The sequence below is a fragment of the Mustela erminea genome, chromosome 16 (assembly GCF_009829155.1).
Source record: "Mustela erminea isolate mMusErm1 chromosome 16, mMusErm1.Pri, whole genome shotgun sequence".
Taxonomy (NCBI): Eukaryota; Metazoa; Chordata; class Mammalia; order Carnivora; family Mustelidae; genus Mustela; species Mustela erminea.
The window spans coordinates 30166357-30188145 of NC_045629.1; the positions used below are offsets into that span (position 1 = coordinate 30166357).

At 38.2% G+C, this 21789-nt stretch overlaps 1 protein-coding gene across 1 annotated transcript in view; it reads right to left on the reverse strand.

Annotated features, from left to right (window-relative positions):
- IL7 (interleukin 7) overlaps window positions 1-12912 on the reverse strand; it is a 45570-nt gene extending 32658 nt beyond the window's left edge. Inside the window, exons 1-2 of the mRNA XM_032316181.1 lie at window positions 12206-12912; window positions 6048-6181 (exon numbers count right to left, since the gene is read on the reverse strand). Coding sequence (XP_032172072.1) covers window positions 6048-6181; window positions 12206-12215 — 144 coding nt within the window. The 5' untranslated portion in view covers window positions 12216-12912. The remainder of the gene's footprint in view (window positions 1-6047; window positions 6182-12205) is intronic.
- Window positions 12913-21789: the final 8877 nt, after the last annotated feature.

The following is a 21789-nucleotide window of genomic DNA, read 5'->3' on the forward strand; positions in this document are numbered from 1 at the left end:
AAAGTAATGTTTGGCAGGAATTTGATCATTTATTTGTCAACAAACCAATGAAATGCAAGATCGAAGTTGATAGGTCCTAGGTCAGAGAGATTTTAAAGCGTTAAAGAGCTTTTGGAAAGGAGAGAGAGTGTATCAGATTTGAATTTTGGAAAGATAACTCCAATGCCAGCAAAGAGGACAGATGCACACAGGGAGATCAACCAGGAACCCCCTGGAGGCTATGGAAGTGGTCTCGTGATGTCAATAACTGCCTGACCTGAAATTATTAGTGGAAGTCAACAGAATGAATGACCTGCACAGGTGTTGAGAAGGTGTACTAATCTGTAGAATTGCTGATGGATGAGCTGAAGGAATAGGGGTGCCAAGGATGATCCCAGGCTTTCAGCATTGTTACCTAAGATAGAAAATGTAGAAGCAGGAAGCAGTGAAAAGTGCTAATTAGTTCTCCATTATGCATGATGTGTCAGTGCAATTCATCAGGGTAAAGATTTCTAATTGATATTTAAATTATATGGTGCTTAAGTTTATGAAAGGGGTGTAAACCAGAGGACCATCAATGCAAAGACAAACCTTGAATTCCTAAAGGCCCCTCAAATAGAGATGAAGACAGAATTGAGGACATTGAAAATTGCAAAAGCCAAGCATAACCCATTCACTGGATTTCATAATTTAATAACTTACAATAAAGTAAGCCCTTTGTGTGCCTCTAACTAGACTGAGTCATTCGTAGAAAGTATATGGCCATTCCCAGCAGTCTTTATATTTTTAACCAGGCTTTGTTCTGGTGACTAAGAGTTATGTAATTCAACCATATAAGTTATGTAATTCAACCATATAAGTCATGTTTGACAAAATAGTTTTTTATGGAAAAAAACAATATTATATAAATCCCAAACTGGTTCATATTGAATATCAGAATGGCACTTGACATTTGATTCTAACAAATGTCCATAGAAACAGATGTTCAGAAGAAGAGACTTCTAGCCTATTTGAAACAAGTTCTGGCTTCTCATGAACTTGTGGCATTAATTTTAAATTCATCCATTATTTATCATATATTATTACAATTCATAGTTACTGAAGAAAAACTACTATGTATATGCAAAGTATTCTGTTGAACATTCTGTGGGACACAAAGATAAATCAAGCATAAACTGTCCTTAAGATACTTATAAGCTAGTATGAAGAAATAAGACACAAACTTAGGTAAGTATACAAGGAGTACAGGGTCACAGAGAATCACAGACAATTGAGAATCATGGACAATTTAAAAATGAAATTAAACAATCCCATTTACATTAGCATCAAAGGCACATAAAATACTTAGGAATACATTTAACCAAAAAGTTCGAAGTTTATAGTCTGAAAAATACAAAATATTTGTTAGAAGAAATTAAAGGAGATCTACATAAATGGCAAAGCATCCCATGTTTAGGTGTTGGTGGATCAGAAGCATTGTTATGCATTGCTGAAAAGATAATACTCCTCACATTTATCTACAAGTACAAGGAATTCCCTATCAGAGTCTCAGCTGACTTCTTCCTAAAAAATGAAAGCTGATTCTAAAGTTCATATGAAATTGCAAGGGACCTGAAAGAGCCAAAACAATAGCAGAGCTTTACCCTGTTTTTTCTCATACTAATGAGCACATTTCCTGGGGTCTGATTTCCAGGTTGGCCCCTTGCCAGCTATGTTGTCCAGATCTTGGTGTCCTCATTACGTAGAGGTGTTGTAGGAATTATATAAGTTAATACATGGAAAGTGCTCATGGAAGCATTGGCACATTGAACACCTTGATTTTGTCTTAGTTATTATTATTATTATCATAACCTCATAGGAGTACTGTGAAGCTCAATAAAGATAACATATATGAAACTTTTTTGTAAGGTACTGCTTATCATTTTGTACTATAGTGACACCTACATCCGTCATCCTTATAGGGTATGGAAGAACACGGACTATTAATTTTTTATAGCCTAATAATAATAATAAATGCTCAGAGATTCATATTTTAGCTTTCTGTAACTTTTATGATCAAATCACTACAGACTTTCAGTTATGCTGAGAATAAAGTCCAAATATCATTGTATCAACACCACTCTCAATTTTGCTATAAAGTATAGATCCACTTATGTCTTCGCTCTATCACTGGTCTTGAAAGTGGAGTCACAATGGACCATCCACTGCAGTGTGGGAGGAAAAATTTTAGAAATTCTGTCTACATGTAGTTTTTGATGACATCCTTTGCAAATTTTCTCCAGTTTTATGTGTATCTTTATTAATGCTTGCAAAAATACTATCAAAGCTCTAATATGTAAATAGATGCTAAATGTCTATGGGAACGGCAAGCTCAAAAAATTCTTACTGGATTATCAGTCCACTCTCCCACAACATGGTCTTTCTCCTAGTGCCAAGCAGATCCATTCAACTCCTCCTAGAACACAGCTTCTATCTTTTTATTCCCAAATCTAGCTCACAGCCAGTCTGTTGGTTTTGAATGGCCGTGAGGCAGCCGCCCCTCTTCAAGCTGCAGCTTGCTTCCTTCACACCAAGACTTAGCCATCACCGAAGGAAAGCTTCTTTGAAGAAGGCTCTATACCTCGTCCATCATGGTACCTACCCAGAAGCCCCCACCACTTCACCACACGAAAGGTTTTCCATAATAACAGGTTCCAAATAGATGTTTGCCCCATGCATATGCTAACACCAATATTGTTATCAAGAGGCAAGAGAGCGTGCTGCTTAACAGCAAAGGTTCTTATCCGGGTTCTGCCCCTCACAAACTGGCCGGCCACAAGACTCAGCTTCTTCCTCTGTGAAATTAAAGTAATAAAAGTACCTCTTTCCCAGGTATATTGTGAAAGTGTATTTGGCTAGCACCTGGAATAAAACAAGTGCTTCATAAATATTAGTATTATTATGGTATTCCCGAGACTCAAACACTATAATGTCTGCAAAGCATCTAGGACACGAGTTAGTAAGGGGATTGAATTTCCTCTATCAGTCATGTTGATACAAGTAGTTCTTGGTGACTTCTTTCTCCTTCCTCCTATTTTATCACCTCATATTTACAGATGACTTTCTTGCGATTATCATGGCACTATTCACTTGAATTGATTAGTTCATATACTCTTCCTCATATAGTCTTCCACATCTGATGAATTAATCTCTTAAGAAGAGTTGCCATGTTTTGCTTTGGCTTTTGTTGTCGTTGTTCAAGATTTATTTATTTATTTTGCAGAGAGAGAAAGTGGGGAAGGGGGGAAGAGGCAGAGGGACAGGGAGAGACAGTTAAGCAGACTCTGCCCTGAGTGCTGAGCTGACAAGGGGCTTGATCCCATCACCCTGAGCTCTTGCCCTGAGCCGGAACCAAGAGTTGGCCACTTAACCAACGGCGCCACCCAGGCACCACCAGGTACTGTTTTAAAAGGATCGTTGCTGCTGTTGTTTTTTGCTGCTGTGCCTTTTAATCAGATAAACTCCTTTATATTTCCAGAAGAAATGTGCTATGAATATGGTAGACAAAACTCTCCTTTTGGATTGTCAACAGCATTTTTCTTCGCAGTTTTACACACAGAGTTATTTATAAGTGTTGTAGGACTAACACCAGTTGATTTCTTGCCTAGATAATAAAATTAAATGAAAGCATTATCTTGATTTAAAAATTAACTTAGTACTTTAATTAATGCAGAAAATGTCAAGTGTCAAAACTTCATGAAATGCAAAGTGGGGTAACTGCCATTTAGAGTACGTTTTTTTCCTTGTCAACGGGTAAAATCAAGGACCTCTGTGGTCTCTGTTCAATATTATCTTGAGTTCCCCATATCCTTTCAAGAGGTAGAACAATGAATTTCCCAAAATGTCATGCCACTTTGGTATAAGTATGTAGTGAAGATGATAGTGGGATGGCAGGAGGGAGAAATTAGACCATTTATCCCATCTTAAGAACATTTGAGAGGGTTTTCTTTTGCATTTGGGGCTTTAAGAACTGATTATCTTTTAAATCAACACATCCCATTATGTTGATCAGCTCTTAAATTGTAAAAAAAAAAAAATATTTTTGTAAGTGCTATAAATGTGTAGAAAATCCCAAAGGATCAACAACAACAACACCTCCTGGAACTAATAAGCAATTACAGAAAGGTTTCAAGATATAAGGTTAATACACAAAAGCTAATTGCTTTCCTATATATCTGCAATGAACAACTGGAATTTGAAATTGAAAACAAGACACTATTTATAATAGCACCCTGGTTTAGATTTAAGAAAATCTTAAACAGGATCTATATGAGGAAAAATATAAACCAAAGAAAGGAATCAAAGAGAGATCTAAATAAATGGAAAGCTATCTCACTAGAAGAAGACTTAGTATTATTAAGATGTCAGCTTAGATGTGAATTCAGAGACCTCATTGATCAAGATATACAGGTAGTAATAAAGTATATGAAAAGATACTCAACAGGTGCCTGGGTGGCTCAACTGTTTAAGTGACTGCCTTTGGCTCAGGTAATGATCCTGGAGTCTTGGAATTGAGTCCCGCTTGGGTTCCCAGCTCCACAGAGAGTCTGCTTTTCCCTCTGACCTTCTCCCCTCTTATGCTTTCTCTTACTCTCTCTCTCTCTCAAACAGATAAATAAAATCTTTAAAAAATAATAAAAAATATACTCAGCATCTTATGATACTAGGGAATTGTTGATGAAAACAATGATATGCCATAACACACATTTTTGAATGGCTAAAATTCAAAACACAGACAACACCAAATACTGTTGAGGATATGAGGCATCAGGAGCTCTCATCCATTGCTGATGAAAATGCAAAATGGTACTGTCATTTTGCAAGACACTTTGACAGTATTATGTAAAATTACACATAGTCTTACCATGTGATCCAGTAGTCACTCTCCTAGATATTTATGCAAATGAGTTGAAAAAATATGTCCATACAGAACCCTACACATGAATGCTTATAGTTTTATTCATAATTGCCAAAAGTAGGAAGCAAACAAGACATGTCCTTCAATCAGTGAATGGGAAAACAAACTAGTATATCCAGTTAATGGAATTTTATTCAACAATTAAAGAAGTGAACTATTAAGCCACAAAAAGTCATGGAGGAAGCTTAAATATACATAGCCAAGAGAAAGAATCCAGTCTAAAAAAAAAAGCTATATACTGCATGATTCCAAGCATATGACATTCTAGAAAAGCAAAATGATAGAGACCATAAACAGATTGGTGGTTGCCATGCATTCAAAAGGGAGGGAAAGGAAAGGGTAAGTAATCAGAGCACAAAGGAATTTTAAGGGCAGTGAAACTATTCGGTATGATACTGTTATGGTGGACACATGACAGTACAGTTGTTAAAACCCATAGAAAGTACAATACAAAAGCTGAGCCCTAATGATAGCTATGGACCTCAATTATAATAATGTATCAATATTGGTTCATCTGTTTAACAAATGTACCACACAAATGCAAGATGTTGCTAATAGGAGAAATTGTAAGGAGGAAGAGTGTTATGGTAATTCTCTACTTTCTGCTTAACATTTCTGCAAACTTAAAACTAAAATATAAACTATACTGTAAGAAGAAGCACACCATAAACTAAAAAATTAATTTACAGCAAATTACATATAAATGTGTGTGTAAAAATACCTATATAATACCTATGTTTGTACACACATTCAGATAAACATAGGTATTATATAGTCTTTTTCATGACTGTGGTTTAATGTTGTACTCTTGTTATTTTCCCTGCTCTATTAAAGTGCTTCTATGGGGACTGTCATCACGAAGTGAGGAAATGCAGATAGTTATGCTAAATTATGCTTACAAGAAATGTGGTGGTGATGTGAACTGAGCTGAAATGCATAGCTGAAGGCCTATTAAAGAATTATTTTAAAAGGATATAATGATGTCAACTATAAAAAAAGGTAGTGTCCCATTAAATTTTGCTCTTTAGTTATTTCAGTTTCTTTCAAGAAATACAGATGGATACTAGAATATGAAACTGTTACCGTGTGAGGAAAACAAACAAGCACATACCAAGTCGTTGATGCTGATCATTAGGACGTGCTGATACTCTCTGCCCTCTTTACCTTCAATGTCACAATCAGATGATGCTACTGGCAACAGAACAAGGATCAGGGGAGGAATTCCAAAGATATACCTAAAAGAAACTAAATTGAACAGTGAGTAAGAATGAGCTAAATGTTGTATGTCAGATTATATACTGATTGTGTTGTTTTGATTGGCCTGACCACTTATTTCTAATAATTTTTTGAAATGCATCATGGCTTTTGGATAGTGTGGGAAGAACCCTAAAATTCAGTATTCTGTAACAACAAAAGTAGGACTGCATTTTAGAGTTTAGATTTCTTTCACTTTTTTATTTAAAAATTACTCTTTGGAAAAGCGCTGAACAGGTGTGATGAAAGCAGACTCTCTGTCCCTGAAAAACACTCTAAGGTATAAATCAATTTATTCAATTTTGATATATATTGAACATTTCTACAAGAAAAAGTATCTCCAGGTAAAAAGGTAAACTACAGGCAAACAAATTACACATTTTTAAAATTTTATGATTTGTGGCATGTATATTTATGTAAGCCTTGATGATATCCAAGTATCCAGCCTCTTCCTGAAAGCAACGCTGCACGTTTATTTCCATGGTACTGTGATTATATTCTTTCTTTTTAATGATGGACCTTAAAGGGTTTACCCTTCCCAGAACTGTGACAAAGCTGACATTTACATTTTGATGCTCTATATTTTCAGTATATTCTTTGTTTCTAAGTGCCCAGAGACCCATATTTTCTACAAACACAGCTCTGTCTAGCTTCTTGACAAATTAGAAAAACCCATTAAATAAATTCACACTCTGGTAACTAATGATTTATATCTGTTTTTGATGAGGCTTCCTACTTCAGAGGCAATTGTCTAATCAAAAGGAATGAAATTATAAATGGTATCATTTCGGGCAGTAATAATGCACTGACGGAAAGCCAATTATTCCCAGAGACTTTAAAATGTGGTTATATAGAGATGTATTTCTTCATAAGTCTGCCAAAATGTCTTGTTTGTATCTTTCTGCAAACTCCTGAGTTATGTTGACAATATCTCCTTTTAATTTCCCAAATGAAGTTTAGCTGTACTTGATGAATGCAAGACATTTCACATGTGTGTCTTTTCTGATTAGGACTACAAACAATACTCCTTGGAACCCAAAGAACTAATATTGTGACATATGTTAAATGCATGATAAAGTTCCCAATAACATTATCCTCTATTGCATCATGTGTCATATAAAAATCAGTAGCACTCCCCAATAAATGATGAGCTATTTGTGACCCATATTTTTATAAATAGAGAAAGTAGGCTACATAGCAGGTATGAGAACAAACACAAACCCTACATCGTATCTTCATATATCACAGACAACTGACAAGGTAAGAGAAACAAAATGAGACATGGAATCGATTCATAACTCTGCCACTAAGAGTCTATACATGTGCCAGCAAAATTCACTGAGGAGATTAATAATGGTCATGATGATGATAGTTATGTTTGGGTACCTATCATGGGCCAAGCACTTTGCTACCTTATACCTATCTGTAAAGATCAGAAGAGTCGTACAATTTAATCTTTTTGTAAAAACCAGACAGTAGGTGCCAAGTCTGAATTCTAACCTGAGTTTACTGTCTCACCAAGATTTTATCAGAAATGGCCATAGTTTTCTGATAACGTGTAATTACATTAGTCCTCTGAATAAAACCACTTCTATGAAATACTACAGAGCTCCACCTCTCTCTTGTACTATTGCTCCTTTGCCCTGAAGATTCTCAGACGATAGTCAATTGCTGTTTATTTACAGGATGCTGACACTGTAATTGGATCTGTACAGACTGCATAGATCCAAACTTCATTTTTCTGTCTTCTTACAGGTGTCCAAAAAGGTATACTTTGCAAAGAGTAGGTGATAAGTTATATAGCATGTAACTTGAAATGAGTTTTAAGGGGAATATAATAAAATAATTAAATACTGGAGTGAAAAAAGAGACCTTTTTATTATTCTACATAAATGTTATTTTAAAGGTCCATCTTTAATGTTTTGACAAAGGAGTTTGTTTTACTTTCTATGAGCACTAGCTGTTGTGTCCTCTTCACCCCAACTTTCAGTAATTAGTGCTCCCCAAGTTCATACTGATCCATTTATTCATTGAATGACATTTACTAGTGCGTTCAATGATGGCTTGGTTAGAAAACTTAGCCTTTTTTATGTATTACAACTAGTTTCTCAATCCCGAAGCATAATTTGCCTTGAGGTACCTGGATGGCTCAGTTGGTTAAGCATCTGACTCTTGATTTCTGCTCAGGTCATGATCTCAAGGTCGAGAGATTGAGTCAGGCTGTGAGCATGGAGCCTGCTTAAGATTCTCTCTTTCTCTCCCTCTGCCCCTGCCCCCTCCTGTACATGCATTCTCTAAATAAATAAATAAATACATAAGATCTTCTTGAAAGAAACCTAATTTGCTTTGTCTATAAAGGTAAAGCCATTTTTGTCATTGTTGTTAAATAGGTTGGCTTCAGATGGACTAGGCCAAAACAAAACACAGAGGGTTGGAGTATGGAGACTTGGGGTTTTCATCTTGGTATGCCAAGAAGCTGTATTACAACGGGTTGTGTGACTAAGTGAATGACAGTGTCTTTTAAGTTTCATTTAACTGATCTGTAAAGTGAAAACTTTAGACTAAATGATCTAAGGTCCCTTTCAACTTTCAAGCACCTTAAGTCTAAGAATCTCCCTGGCCATCCCAATAGAGTATTTCTTTAGACTTGAAACCGCCTCAGGGACAATATTGCAAACACACCCAGGGCTTCGGATCCACATCTCACTGGGTCTGAGATGTGGATCTGAAGTTTCCACCTCTCAAATGAACAACTGCACTTTGGTCTGCAATTGAATGAAGACTTTTCTCCACACCACCCAAAGAATAAACATATTCATACTGCCTATAGAGCATGCTTTTGACATTGTTGTCACGATAGGAAAAAATTCTGCATTTTTTCTGTTTTATTTCAGACTATGCATAGACATTCACACCTTTCGTGACCCTGAACTTTTCTTTAGGTCACAGAGAAGATAAACCATAAGGAATAATGCAAGGCGAGCTTGGGCCTGTGGAATTCTGTCTTAAGATTTCCTGAAGGGATTGAAACTGGAGACTCTGCTTTTCAATAGGGAATTTGGTTACACCAGAATGATGGCTGTCTAAAAATTCTTGTTGGTTTTTAATTTAAGCCAAATAATACATTCAGTCCTCAGCCGCGTAAGTTATGGGGTCAAAGTGAATATAAATAAATTAGTTTCTAAGTCTATTGAATCCAGTCCTTCATCCCTCCTTAAGATAAGTAAATGTTTATTGAATGTCCACTATAAACATTTCATAGAACCGTTTTCACCGGGAATTAAAAAAAAAAAGATATTCAGGATGGAATAGAAAACATTATCTGAGTATATAAGACTTGGTTTTAATATAAGACTTGGCTTGTGTTTGGCACAAGCAAATTGGTGCATAAATAGAAGAAAAAGTTAATAAGCAGAAAACAACCATGAGTTGTATGGAAAACAGCTCGTTAAGGTTATAAACATAAATTTGATTATCCTCATATGAAGAAATCTAATTTCTGCCACAATCAATATTAAGACTACTCTGTAAACTCTATCCACAAATCCCATGATAAAACTTAAAGACAGGGCACCTGGGTGGCTCAGTGGGTTAAAGCCTCTGCCTTCAGCTCAGGTCATGATCCCGGGGTCCTGGGATCGAGTCCCCCATCTGGCTCCCTGCTCGGCAGGAAGCCTGCTTCCCCCTCTCTCTCTCTGCCTGCCTCTCTGCCTACTTGTGATCTCTGTCCGTCAAATAAATAAATAAAATCTAAAAAAAAAAAAAAACCCAAAACTTAAAGACATTTCTGTAGCCATCCTATGATATTGCACACAATATTCCATTTACTCTCATAACCAGTTCGGGAGGTAAGTACTACCAGTTTTCACAGTTGTGCAGATGGAAAACCTAAGGAACAAAGAAATTTTTCCCAGTATATAATGTGTATAGTAAGAGACAGGTTAAAGAGTTTAGGAACTCAGCTTTTAGCCACTGAGCTGCACCGCTTCCTACAAAAACAAGCATGTGTGTGCAGTCAAGGGAATATTAAAAAAAACAAAACAAAACATCTTTTTTCCACATGAACCTCACTAAGGTGCTTCCTGATCAAGCTCTGAAACACTGCATCACACACTCTTATTTCAGAAAAACAGACACATGACACCAGGTTATGTGTCAGAGGCAAGACCAAAAAAAAATAATCTCATGTGCATGAATGTGAATATGACATATAAATTGATCCTATAAAATAACTTTTCCCATTTTTGTTTAAGAGACTCCAACACTGATGTAGTACCATTTGTGACTCTCCTTTGTACCTGTTCAGGTTTTCTCATCTTTCTCGGTTCCCTGTTTTTATTACTATTCCATTTTTGGTCCTCAAATGTGATTAAATTGCCTAAACTATATAGTACCCTTGAGAACCACATAGTAGGGCATCAACTACTTCAACTCCTCAAAGAAGCAGCAAAGGAAAAATTTAAAAAGAGTAACCCTATCCTTAAGCTTCTTGTGAAATCTCTTGGAAATGCAAAAGCCACACATTATAATCACTATTAACAAATTTAGAATTCTAATATTTTGTTTGCTAATAACTTTTGGTAGATGAATAATACAGATACACTTCAGGAAATAAAGCTCCTTGTTAATAATGCACTTTCTAGCTTCCTTTTCTTTTTTCTCTCTCTTTTTTTAACCTCTCCAGTTAAAATTAGAGTTGATGCAGGGATTAGAACTAAGAGCTACAGGAAAGAAATAATTGCAGGAGATCCATGGCGCTGTGAGACAGGGATATACCTAATTTCTAATTCTATACTAAACTTCTGAAGGGCACGCATTACAAATCTTTTTCCATAATCGTCTTCCATACTCTACCCACCTCTCCCCCTAATGTTGTTACTGATCTGGTACTTCTTGGCTATGGATTCTCTAATACCTACGGGCGAGAAAAGACTTTTGATCTAACGGTGTAGCCTGGAAAGCGCACAGACCACGCATGAAGAGCGAAAGCAATTTGCTCCTTATTCCCCTCACCCTCCTCCACCCGCCTTTTTTTTTTTCTTTTTCATGAGGAAGTATTTACTATAAAATATTCTAATTTATCTCAGCAGCTCTTCGCCTGTCACATCTCTCTTTATTTTTTTTTCCACCCATCCAGTAAACTTCTTGTCTCTTTCCCTTGGCCATATAGCTGCCAAGGGAATCCAACTCATTCGCCTCAGCTCTGCCCTTGTCCGTAGTCCGCACGAATAAAAATACATTAGATCTTGGCAAAGGTCTAGAATTTAGACTTAAGCCTATTTCATCCTGCCTCCACCAAGAAGCACCCATATAGGGGAAAGAAAGAAAGAAAAAAGAAAAAAGAAAAAAAGAAAGAAACCCAAACCCCGAAGCTCGCCTTTCTCGACGCCAGCCCGAGGACGTGGGTTCCCAGCAAAGGGCTCGAGGTACAGCCCCAGTCGGAAACTCCCAGCCTCGCTGAAGGGGTGAAACGGGGTTTTCCAGAGACCTGTCCCCTTAGGGTTTAAGAGCGAGTCCCGTGGGAGCTTCGCTTTCACTTCTCTAGAGAGTAGGGAACTACACGAGCTCAGGTAACTCGCCCCTTCCCTGGGCGCCTGTGAGTAACTGGGCGCCGCCAGGAGCGCGGGGAGGGCGGGCAGGCGCGGGGTTGCCAGAGGGGAGCGCCGGCTCGGCAGGACTGACGGCGAGCCATTGGCTACCTCGGAGACCCGGCTGCCGGCTGCAGCCGCTGCGCGGCGCGGAGGCTGCAGCGCCGGGCTCGGGACCGCCAGCCGGCGTCGGGGGTGGCTTCTCGCAGCGGGCGAGGTGCAGCAGTCCCGACGGCAAGTGGCTGTGGGCCAGGGTACCGAAGCGCGGCTGACGCCCGCCTGTGGGAGAGCCAGTGCCTTCGGCAGGTCCAAAGTGCAAGGCTGGGCTGTTCCCGGACGCGCCTGGGCGCGGGGCCCGGCGACGCGTCCTGGAGTCCCCCGGCGCGCCGGGCGCGCGGAGTGGTGCGCCTGGGAGAGGAGCGCTTACCATGGAACATGGTCTGCGGGAGGCGGGCGTGGTCATGATGACCGCCACTGCAGCAGGAGCGAGCTCTCACCGCCCATAGTCGCTGCCAGGAGCCTGGTCTTCCGCGGAGTTGCTGGGAGTCCGTGCGGGTTAGGGCGGCCTCTGCCGCTGGTTCCTCTCACCCACGCCGCGCCTGCTGCTTCATCCATCCCAAGGGGGGCGGCACACACCACGGCCCGGCTCTGCGCTTTGCCTTTCCCATAACTTCCGTAGGATCAGCCGGCAGTGTACTTTCAGTTTCTACTTTGAGCTGGGTCTGCAGGTTTGATCTTTGGGTTCACCACCGGGGTGCCTTCACCGCCCCACCTCTTTTGAGCACCTGCGTCCTCCCCTAGCTCTTCTTGTGCACCTGAACCGGCACCAGAGGAGGGCGCGAATTTCCAAAGCCCCACAGGAGGAACCAGCGGGCCTTCTGAATGAGAACAATTCGAGGCAAAAGACTTTCCAAATGACCTCTAACCGTCTTGGCAAAGCTAGGCGACTGGGATCTAAAAGCATTGGTTGCTCTGTCCATGGAAGCCACAAACGTGTAGTGCGAAAAGCTGGGCAATTACAAGCCTACGCCACCAAGGAGGCGTCGTAGCTCTTGCACGGATGTCGTGGACGATGCCAAGTCGTCTTGAAAAAAAAAAAAAAGAAAGAAAGAAAGAAAGAAAGAAAGAAAGAAGAAAAAGGAAGTAAAGAAAGATTAAAAGGGTTACGCCCTCAGCCCCTCAAACCTATGTAATCAGTCTCTTTCTGCCCTGTTTTGTAGATGCACCTGCCCCGGTGAGACCTCAAAGAAAAATAATCCTGTGGGCGCATCTAATCTGGTAAGTGGTATGTTTGGACCAGAAACAAAGCCCAGAGTAGGTGGAGGAAATGGAGACTGACTGTAATAGTTAATAACTATGATTCCTACCCAGGCATTTATCAGAATTGACCATTTTTACTGTGTTTTACTGAGAAGTTAATATTTTTCTAAACCTGAATTATTTTAGTATTTCCTGCTTGAATTTGTTTTCTGATATTCTGCAGGAGCCCTGCTTAAAAGGTGAGTGAAGTAATAACAGTGATGATGATCATGGCTATCCTTTATCTAGCATTTGCTCTGTACTATATTGTGCTAAGCATTTTATACAAATATACTCTCAAGCATAATTTTCTATGAGTTGAAAATTTTCTTATCTGCACTTCACAGATGTGGGAACTGAGACTTCCTTAAGTAACTTGCCAGAGTTAACAGCTAGTTAGTAATAGAGCTTTTACACAAACCTGGTGTATTCTGGCTCTAGAGTTCATGCTTGCAGCCTCTGTGTTAGCCATCCTTGGGAACAATGTGGAAATTAATGCCAGAGGGAGACAGGGTCAGATATCCCATGGGTGTGTCTTTGCTCCACTGTTGGGGACCTCAGGAAAGCTTTCTAGAGTTTCTGAGTTCTAAATTAGGCTCAAGCAGGCACTAATCTGGGGTGGTGAACATTCCAGATTCAGTTATAGTGTGAACAAAGAAAAGAGGAAAAGAAGGGAGGAAGAAGAGAATTACAGTGAAAGAGTGAGATGGAATTACTCAAGCCTCAAGTTTGGATCTTCCATTTCTCTTTTCGTCTTACTTCTCCAATCCAGCCCATAGGCAAGTCTTGTCAACTCTACCTCTAAAATACACTCTCTTCATAACAGAAGGATATTTGATTTACACAATGCCACCTTCTGTGACCACACTCTGGCCACTTGCCACTGTGTACCAAGGCTTCGAGGTCGTCTGGTGTGATCTGGGTGCTACTGCCCTCTCTGACCCCCTGTGGTACACAACTCACTCTGCTCCCGCTGTTTTCTTCCCTGTGCCCAGCCAAGCATCTGTCCACTTAGAATAGTATCCAGCACACAGGTATTCAGAAAGTATTGCTGAGTGACAGAACGAGAGACAACAACTGTATGACAGTGCGTGGTTGAGAGCATGCATGAACAGAAAATATGTAAAGGCAGAAGGGAGATAGAAGAAAGAGCTGGAGAAGGAGGGAAGCAAAGGGGAACAGGAGACAGACTGGGATGGAGAAAAACAAGCATTTTCATTTGACTGGAGCCTAGAGTGGGAGGTGGGGAGTGGAAAAACAGGAGGGTGGAGTGACTTTTAAAAATGAATTCTAGGGGCACCTGGGTGGCTCAGTGGGTTAAGCCGCTGCCTTTGACTCAGGTCATGATCTCGGGGTCCTGAGATCAAGTCCCACATCGGGCTCTCTGCTCAGCAGGGAGCCTGCTTCCCTCTCTCTCTCTGCCTGCCTCTCTGCCTACTTGTGATCTGTCAAATAAATAAATAAAATTTTTTTAAAAAATGAATTCTATAACTAAACACACCCAGATTAGTTACCTATTAGTCTAAAATCCCTGACAGCAGCATTGAGGTATGTAATTGCACAAAGCCTGCACCTTTTCTTCTTTTTTAAAAATACGTTTCAGGGACAGATAAAAGAGCATCCATCAATAACTTCCTCAAGAGGAAATCCATTTCCTTTTTCATGAGGTCAACATAAAACCTGGCAGAATAAAGGCTTGTGCATAAGTAAACTTTTGGGAATCATGAGAGGAAATTATTCAGAGCTCCAGAAGGGGACATGTAATTTCCAACCTAAACTCTGACCCCAAATGTGAAGAATCACACTAAAAAAATTCATAAAACATTTAGAATTTTTATTGGTATATGAAAAAAGGATATGCTCTAACTCTATCAAATTACTATTATTTCAAATTATTATTAAATAATTTTCAAATTATTATTTTTCTAACTCTGTCAAATGAATTACAGCATTTTGAAAGAATTCCAAAATAAAGTCTTAAATTAGTGGTTGATACTTTGATAAGCTGAACATTATTTTGTATAAGACAGATGAACAAGGATTAAACATTCTATAAATGTTTATGTATTAATAGTTAATGATTAGAGAAATGGAGTGGTTATTATAACGTTCACTCATAGATTCAATGAATTATGCAGAAAAGTCAACACAGAAACAAAATAGTGCATAGCTTGTGAATTACAATTAATATATATTAGAAGGGAAAACATCATCTCAGAATGATTTATATAATACAATAGAAAACACTGAAATAAAATGATATAAATATCTACTTAAAGGGCAAATTGTTAAAGATTAATCAATGTCATTTTAACTGTTCTACAATCTTCTGTCAAATTAGTCAGTCAGTGGTAAGGCTGAAAATATTTTCTTGATTAAATATCTGAACTATTTCTGCCCAACGTAATATGACTATTGTTTATATAGATCTGAATGTTAGCTAACTTTCTGTCTATGGATATTTTCTGAGGTTCCTATGGCTTGATTTTCCAGGTCTAATACTTAACGTGTTTCCAATACGCAGATACACACACAGACATATCACATAAAGCCTCCCCATGTTCTGTGTAGTTGCATGGGGGCCGGTGCATGGAAGGGCTCCCTGCTTGGTTTAATATTCCGCTATCACTGTCTCGGAATTCTTAATTATTTTTGGACAAGGGTACTTTCGTTTTCACCTTGTACAGGGCCCTGCAAATTCGCTAACTGACCATGCACACACATATAGGCGTATCTTCAAGGTATTTTCGGTCTGGTGGGGAAAACATATATTAAATATGTGACTTCAAGGATAAAGAATATTATGAAAAGGATAGGATAAGATATATTTCACACAAGGGTTTAAGGCAATCTAGACCCATTTTAAAAATTAGTGAAACTAGGATCCCAAAAGGGTTAATTTACCCGTCTAATGGAAAAACAGCTATAAGTGGATAATCTATAATTCTAAATCATATCTGTTTGATTTTCAAGCCCGAGATTGAGGATGGGTTTTGATTTTTATCAAATGACTACTGAGGATCTATTTACAAGGTCAAAATTTTTTTCTTACTGTATTTTTAAAGAAACTATAAATTTACCATAATGCTAAATTCCAGTGGCTAATACTTAACAGACTTTTTCAATTTTATTTGTAATTGGTATAGGTCTGTTCTTCATATTATATTTAACTAGGCTTGGGCTATTTTGTCAGATTTTCTTAGTTTCATAAAGGGATTTGGAAATTCTATTGCTTTCTAGAACTGTGTTTAATCATTATCTGAACTATTTGTTTCTGGGTGATTGACTAGAGTTTACCAATAACACATACTTAATTTCAGGAGATGCAGCCTAGGAATAGGATGAGATTTTCCATTTAAAGCATTAGAAGAGTCAAAAAAAAAAGTTTCTTATAAGGCTGAATCAGAATATTAGGAGCCCTGCCAAAAATGTGTATGTCCACATATCAGTGACTGCTGGAGCCATGAAAAGGAATGATATCATCCAACTTAGAAGAGACGAGAGAAAGAGACACGAACATTAGGGGGACCATGAGACACAAATATTAGGGGTAGCTGGGGAAATGGGTGCCCACCAACAAACTGACCAAATAGTGGACAGCAGGGTAAGAGAGAGAGAAGTCGGTATCCCAGGATAGAATGTCAAAATAGGCTAACTAGTCAGAATTTCCAAATGTCACAAAAAGATCAAACAAAAGGAAAATTGAAAGGTGTATCCACTGATCTGGCAGAGTAGAGATTGTGGTCAACATGACAACAATTTAGAAGAGCAGTATAGATAGAGGCAATATTCCAGTTTGTGGGATGCAAGGAAAGATACAAAAAGAAGAGACAACTTTTAAAGATCTGTGGTAAAGATAAAGAAATAGGCTAATGGTTTTTTTTTTAAGATTTTATTTATTTATTTGACAGAGAGAGATTACAAGTAGGCAGAGAGAGAGAGGAGGAAGCAGGCTTCCTGCTGAGCAGAGAGCCCGATGTGGGACTCGATCCCAGGACCCTGAGATCATGACCTGAGCCGAAGGTAGCGGCTTAACCCACTGAGCCACCCAGGCGCCCTAGGCTAATGGTTTGAAAGGCATGTAAAGCATGATGGAAGGTTTCATTTTCATGCATGAGAGGTACTAGAGCATATTTATATATTAGTTGGTAAAATTAGGTTATTTGGAAGAAGTAGGAAAGGCTAGAACCAAGAAACTCAAGGTACATGATTTATTTTTTTTCCCTATCCTCCCTTCATTTCTCTCTCCTCTTTCATTTCAGTCCATAAATTGTGTAATTCTAAAGAGTCAGAATCCATTAGGAATCTTGTGCCTAATTTTGTTTCTTATCAAAATGTCCCCTCTGACCTCACTTGTGTCCTCTGGGTTGAGAATTGGCTAGTGTAAGAGAGAAATATTTCCCAAATTGTCTTTTGGAAGGAAGAGCACTGTCTAATATAGCTTGTATCGTCCAATCCTTTTTACATAGTAATGGATATGTTGTTGGAGCTTAGGGATTTCTTTTATATACTAAATTTTGGAGGGACTGTGCTTTTAACCATTGCCTTCATAGATGATTACTTAAAGAAGATTACACTTATGACAATGTTTTATGGAAATTATTTGAAGAAAATGGAAAAATATTTTCCTTTATTTCTTTAAAATCCCTGACAGAGTCCCTTTAGAGCATCCAGTTACTATGTGAAGCTGTTTAGTTGTTCTTATGAGCTCTTTGAACAACAGCGACAGTGTCTTACTCAACCTGGAATTCTCTAAAGTCAACAGAATTCCTATCAAGTTACAAATTCTTCCCAAGTATGACTTGTAGAAAAGGGCGATATCAAACTGCACAGGTCTTGACTTGCTGTTCTTACAGAGAATCAGTGCTCTGGGCAAACCTGTATTAATATCCATGAATGTTATAGTAAAAACTATTGACTGACATTGATATGTCTAAAGTTCTGGTAGGCTTGTTAAAATTCTGATTTAATATGAATTTAGACTGTTTTAAAGATTTATTTATTTATTTAGAAAGAGAGCACACTTGGGCAGGGGGAGGGGAAGAGGGAGAAGGAGGGAGAGAATCTCAAGCTGACTCCATGCTGAGCACAGAGCCCACATGGGGCTCGATCTCACAATGCCAAGATCAGGACCTGAGCCAAAACCAAGAGTCAGTTGCTTAACCAATTGAGCCAGGCAGGGCCCCTAAATTTAGACTTCTTTTTCTAAAATGGAGGGCTATGTGTCCTATTTAAATCCTTTTATTGTTAAATTAGAAAATGAGTTCAATCTGCCTCTCCTTCAGGCAAGCCAAGTTGTTCCAGCACATTTGTCATTGCGTTGGACTGTGATTGGACTATCAGAACATCCATTAACTCGTATATGATGTGGAATGATTAAGTGTATTGCAGTAGTAATTAAGTCCATAAAAAGTAATCTAAGAAGAGCTTGTACTTCCCTGAGTTCTCGGGGTATCAGTCATTGCTCTATGCCAATAGTGTGTTGATTAACTGGTATCCCCGAAGCCTGGAACTACATTAACATGCTTGCCTAAAATTTTAATGTACTAGCTGGTAGTGACATTTATACTTCCATGAGAAGAGCACAAAAATGGAAGTTTTGGAGAGGAGCTCTTGAGTTTGGTTTATCAGAAAATGATTTCTTCAAACAATGGAGAAGAGTGTCTTAGGTTTCTTGCATAATATCCCCTATGAAATGGTGACTATATGTTTTGATTTCTTTATTTCTTTTACAATGTTAATAATTCTCCATGATGTTTAACTAACAGATTTTCTAATCATGTCTTCCTCATTAGATTATTTTTCTAATAAACACTTCTGTTTAATGTGGGTAACACATTGTTTTTTTTTTTTTTTACTAGTGAAATGTAGTATTTTTCTATTTCTTATTATTTCCTTCTTCTCAAAATGATACTCTATGTCATTTTCATTCTGAGACTTTTAAACTTTTACTCAGATTAGAAAAATGAGGATCCTTTGTTTCTAATTCCAAACTAACCCATATTAGAACTTTTAAAAAATCTTTAAATTTAACTTTATGAAATTAGGGCTGTTTACCAAATGCAAATATATACTCATGTATTAAGCTATTTGAATTTACTTTTAAAATTTTAGTATATATATTTTTTTCATTTCATGTACATGATCCAAGTGGCCTATGTTGAGATACAACAACAAACAAGACAAAAACAAATATCATGTATACTGCGTCGTTGATCATTTAAGAATGGTCCTCTGAGACTAGAGATTTTTGCAAGCATTGTTCAATGGCCAGGTATAAATCAGGGAATTTAAAGTAAGACCACCAAACAATCAAAACAAAACAAAACTGAGGACTTTCAAGAGTCACAAGACACTATCAGAAGGTTAAAAAAAAGAGTAAGGGTCCAAAGAAATCTCAGGAGGTTGAACCTAGAAAAGCATTAAGAGATAAGGAAAAGAGCAAGTTCATACTTTTGCTACAGTTATTATTGCAGTTTGTAAGCTCCTGGGAGCCTCTCAGCTGTAATCTGAAACTGGCCCATGTCCTCAGAGAAGAAGGAGAGACAGAGAGACAAGCCATTCTAAGTGGGCAGGGGTCTTGTGGGTGGCAATAAGACAAGTAGATCTCCACACCTGCTAACCAAATCTTAAAAGTTTATATAGACGTCTTAACTGGGTTCAATCACATCTATACCATTTCGATGGTCTCAACACCACATCATTATTTCAAGGCTGTATCCTTACAGCAGCCTCTGTTGGGTGGGAGAGGCAAGCAGAACCTACATTCCAAGGGATGGAGGCAAAAAGGGCAATGGGGAATCTCTGATTTGGGGGTCCAGTTCAAGGTCAACCAGTAGTCACATCCTCCCAGCGACCTCCTCCAACATGTTAATATGGTTGCTTTGTGTTAATATTGATTGAAACTACTTATCTTCTTTATTACTTTAGTTTTCTCTAGGTCTTTTGATGCTCTTAAGAAATCTTTTTTGTTGTTGTTGTTTGTTTGTTTTTTAAAGATTTTATTTGTTTATCTGACAGAGAGAAATCACAAGTAGTCAGAGAGGCAGGCAGAGAGAGAGAGAGGGAAGCAGGCTCCCCGCTGAGCAGAGAGCCCGATGCGGGACTCGATCCCAGGACCCTGAGATCATGATCTGAGCTGAAGGCAGCGGCTTAACCCACTGAGCCACCCAGGCACCCCAAGAAATCTTTGTTTTGACTTTAGTTTGACTTAATACAATTCCTTTTTCCCTCCCCTTAATCTTTATTGAATATTAAACTGTAAAAGGATATAGACCTCGTGACAAACCTGTTCTTGCAAGCAGATCTTTTTGGCAGTTCTCATTTGGTATCTTATCCTACTGTGTCAGTGCAGCTAATCCAATACAACTTATCATTAAATGGAATTAACTGGACCTTTGCTTTTCCATGGCAGTAAGTACCAGCTCAAATATTGTGTGTTTCTGACATGTATTATTGCCAAAGTGATGAATATCTTCCACAGAATCTTAACTTTCTTCCTGAGAATATTCAAGATTCATACATAAAGGTGTTCAAGTCTTTCCCAAACCTAAATAACCCTTCTTTTAATCGTACACATGGTTATCAAGTAACACTATGTGGCATGCACTGTTCTAGGTACTTGGAATATTTCAGTGTAAAAGACAGACAAAAATAATTTCTGGTACATGGAAGTTTACATTCTAGGGGAAGAGATAAACAAGAAAAAAGTAAAAAGTACATAAATATTAGAAAATTACTAAGTTCAGTGGTTAAAAAAAAAAGTAGGATCAGGACAGGGGATTTGTGCAAGTGGAGGGGAGGAAGTTGGGGAAGAGAGCTGTGATTTTGAACAGGCTTCAGTAAGAAGTTGACATTTGAACAAAGACTAAAATGTGACTGAGTGCATGACATGGATGTCTGTTAGAGGCATCTTCTGGAGAGAAGAAATCCAGTACCAAAGATTTAGGGCAAAGGATGCTTGGAGCCTTCGAGCTCTCTGCTTCCGATTAATCACTCTGCTTTCTCCTTCCTTTCTTTACTGAGTACCAAACTCTGTAGTTTACACTTAGAGTTTCCACTCCTATTCATTTGCACTCCACTGCACCCTGACTTCTGAAGACCACATCCCAGGTCTTCAGTGAACTAGTTGGTTGATTGTTGATGATGTTATTTCTTAAATTGACTTTTAAAAATTATAAAAGCAGACATGTAAAGTATAAACATTTAATAAATGGAGACAAGCAAAATTTGTAAAAATTAACACTCCATCTAGATATCACATTTATTATGGCTGTGCTGTTAATATATATTTTTAACCAAAATGAGCTCATACTATACATATTGCTCTGCAACATGCTTTGTTTTCATTTACTTGCCCCCATCTTTAAATTTCAGGAATTTTTATCTAAAACCTAGATGTGCAGATTTCCAAAATTGACCCCCGAACTTCTATTACATTGGAGCTTTGGTTTCTTCTTTTAGTAGATTATTATTTAGAAACCACAATCTGGGCTTTAGAAGCTCTCACTGCTTTTTTTCAAAAAATCCACTTCCAGTTTCATTGATGTGTTCTACTATATCTCTAGCTTCTATCTCATTGATCTCTGCTCTAATCTTGATTATTTCCCTTCTTGTGCATGTGGTTGGCTGAATTTGTTGTTGATTTTCCAGTTTTTTAAGGTGTAAAGAGAGCTGGTGTAGTCTGGATTTTTCAATTTTTTTGAGTGAGGC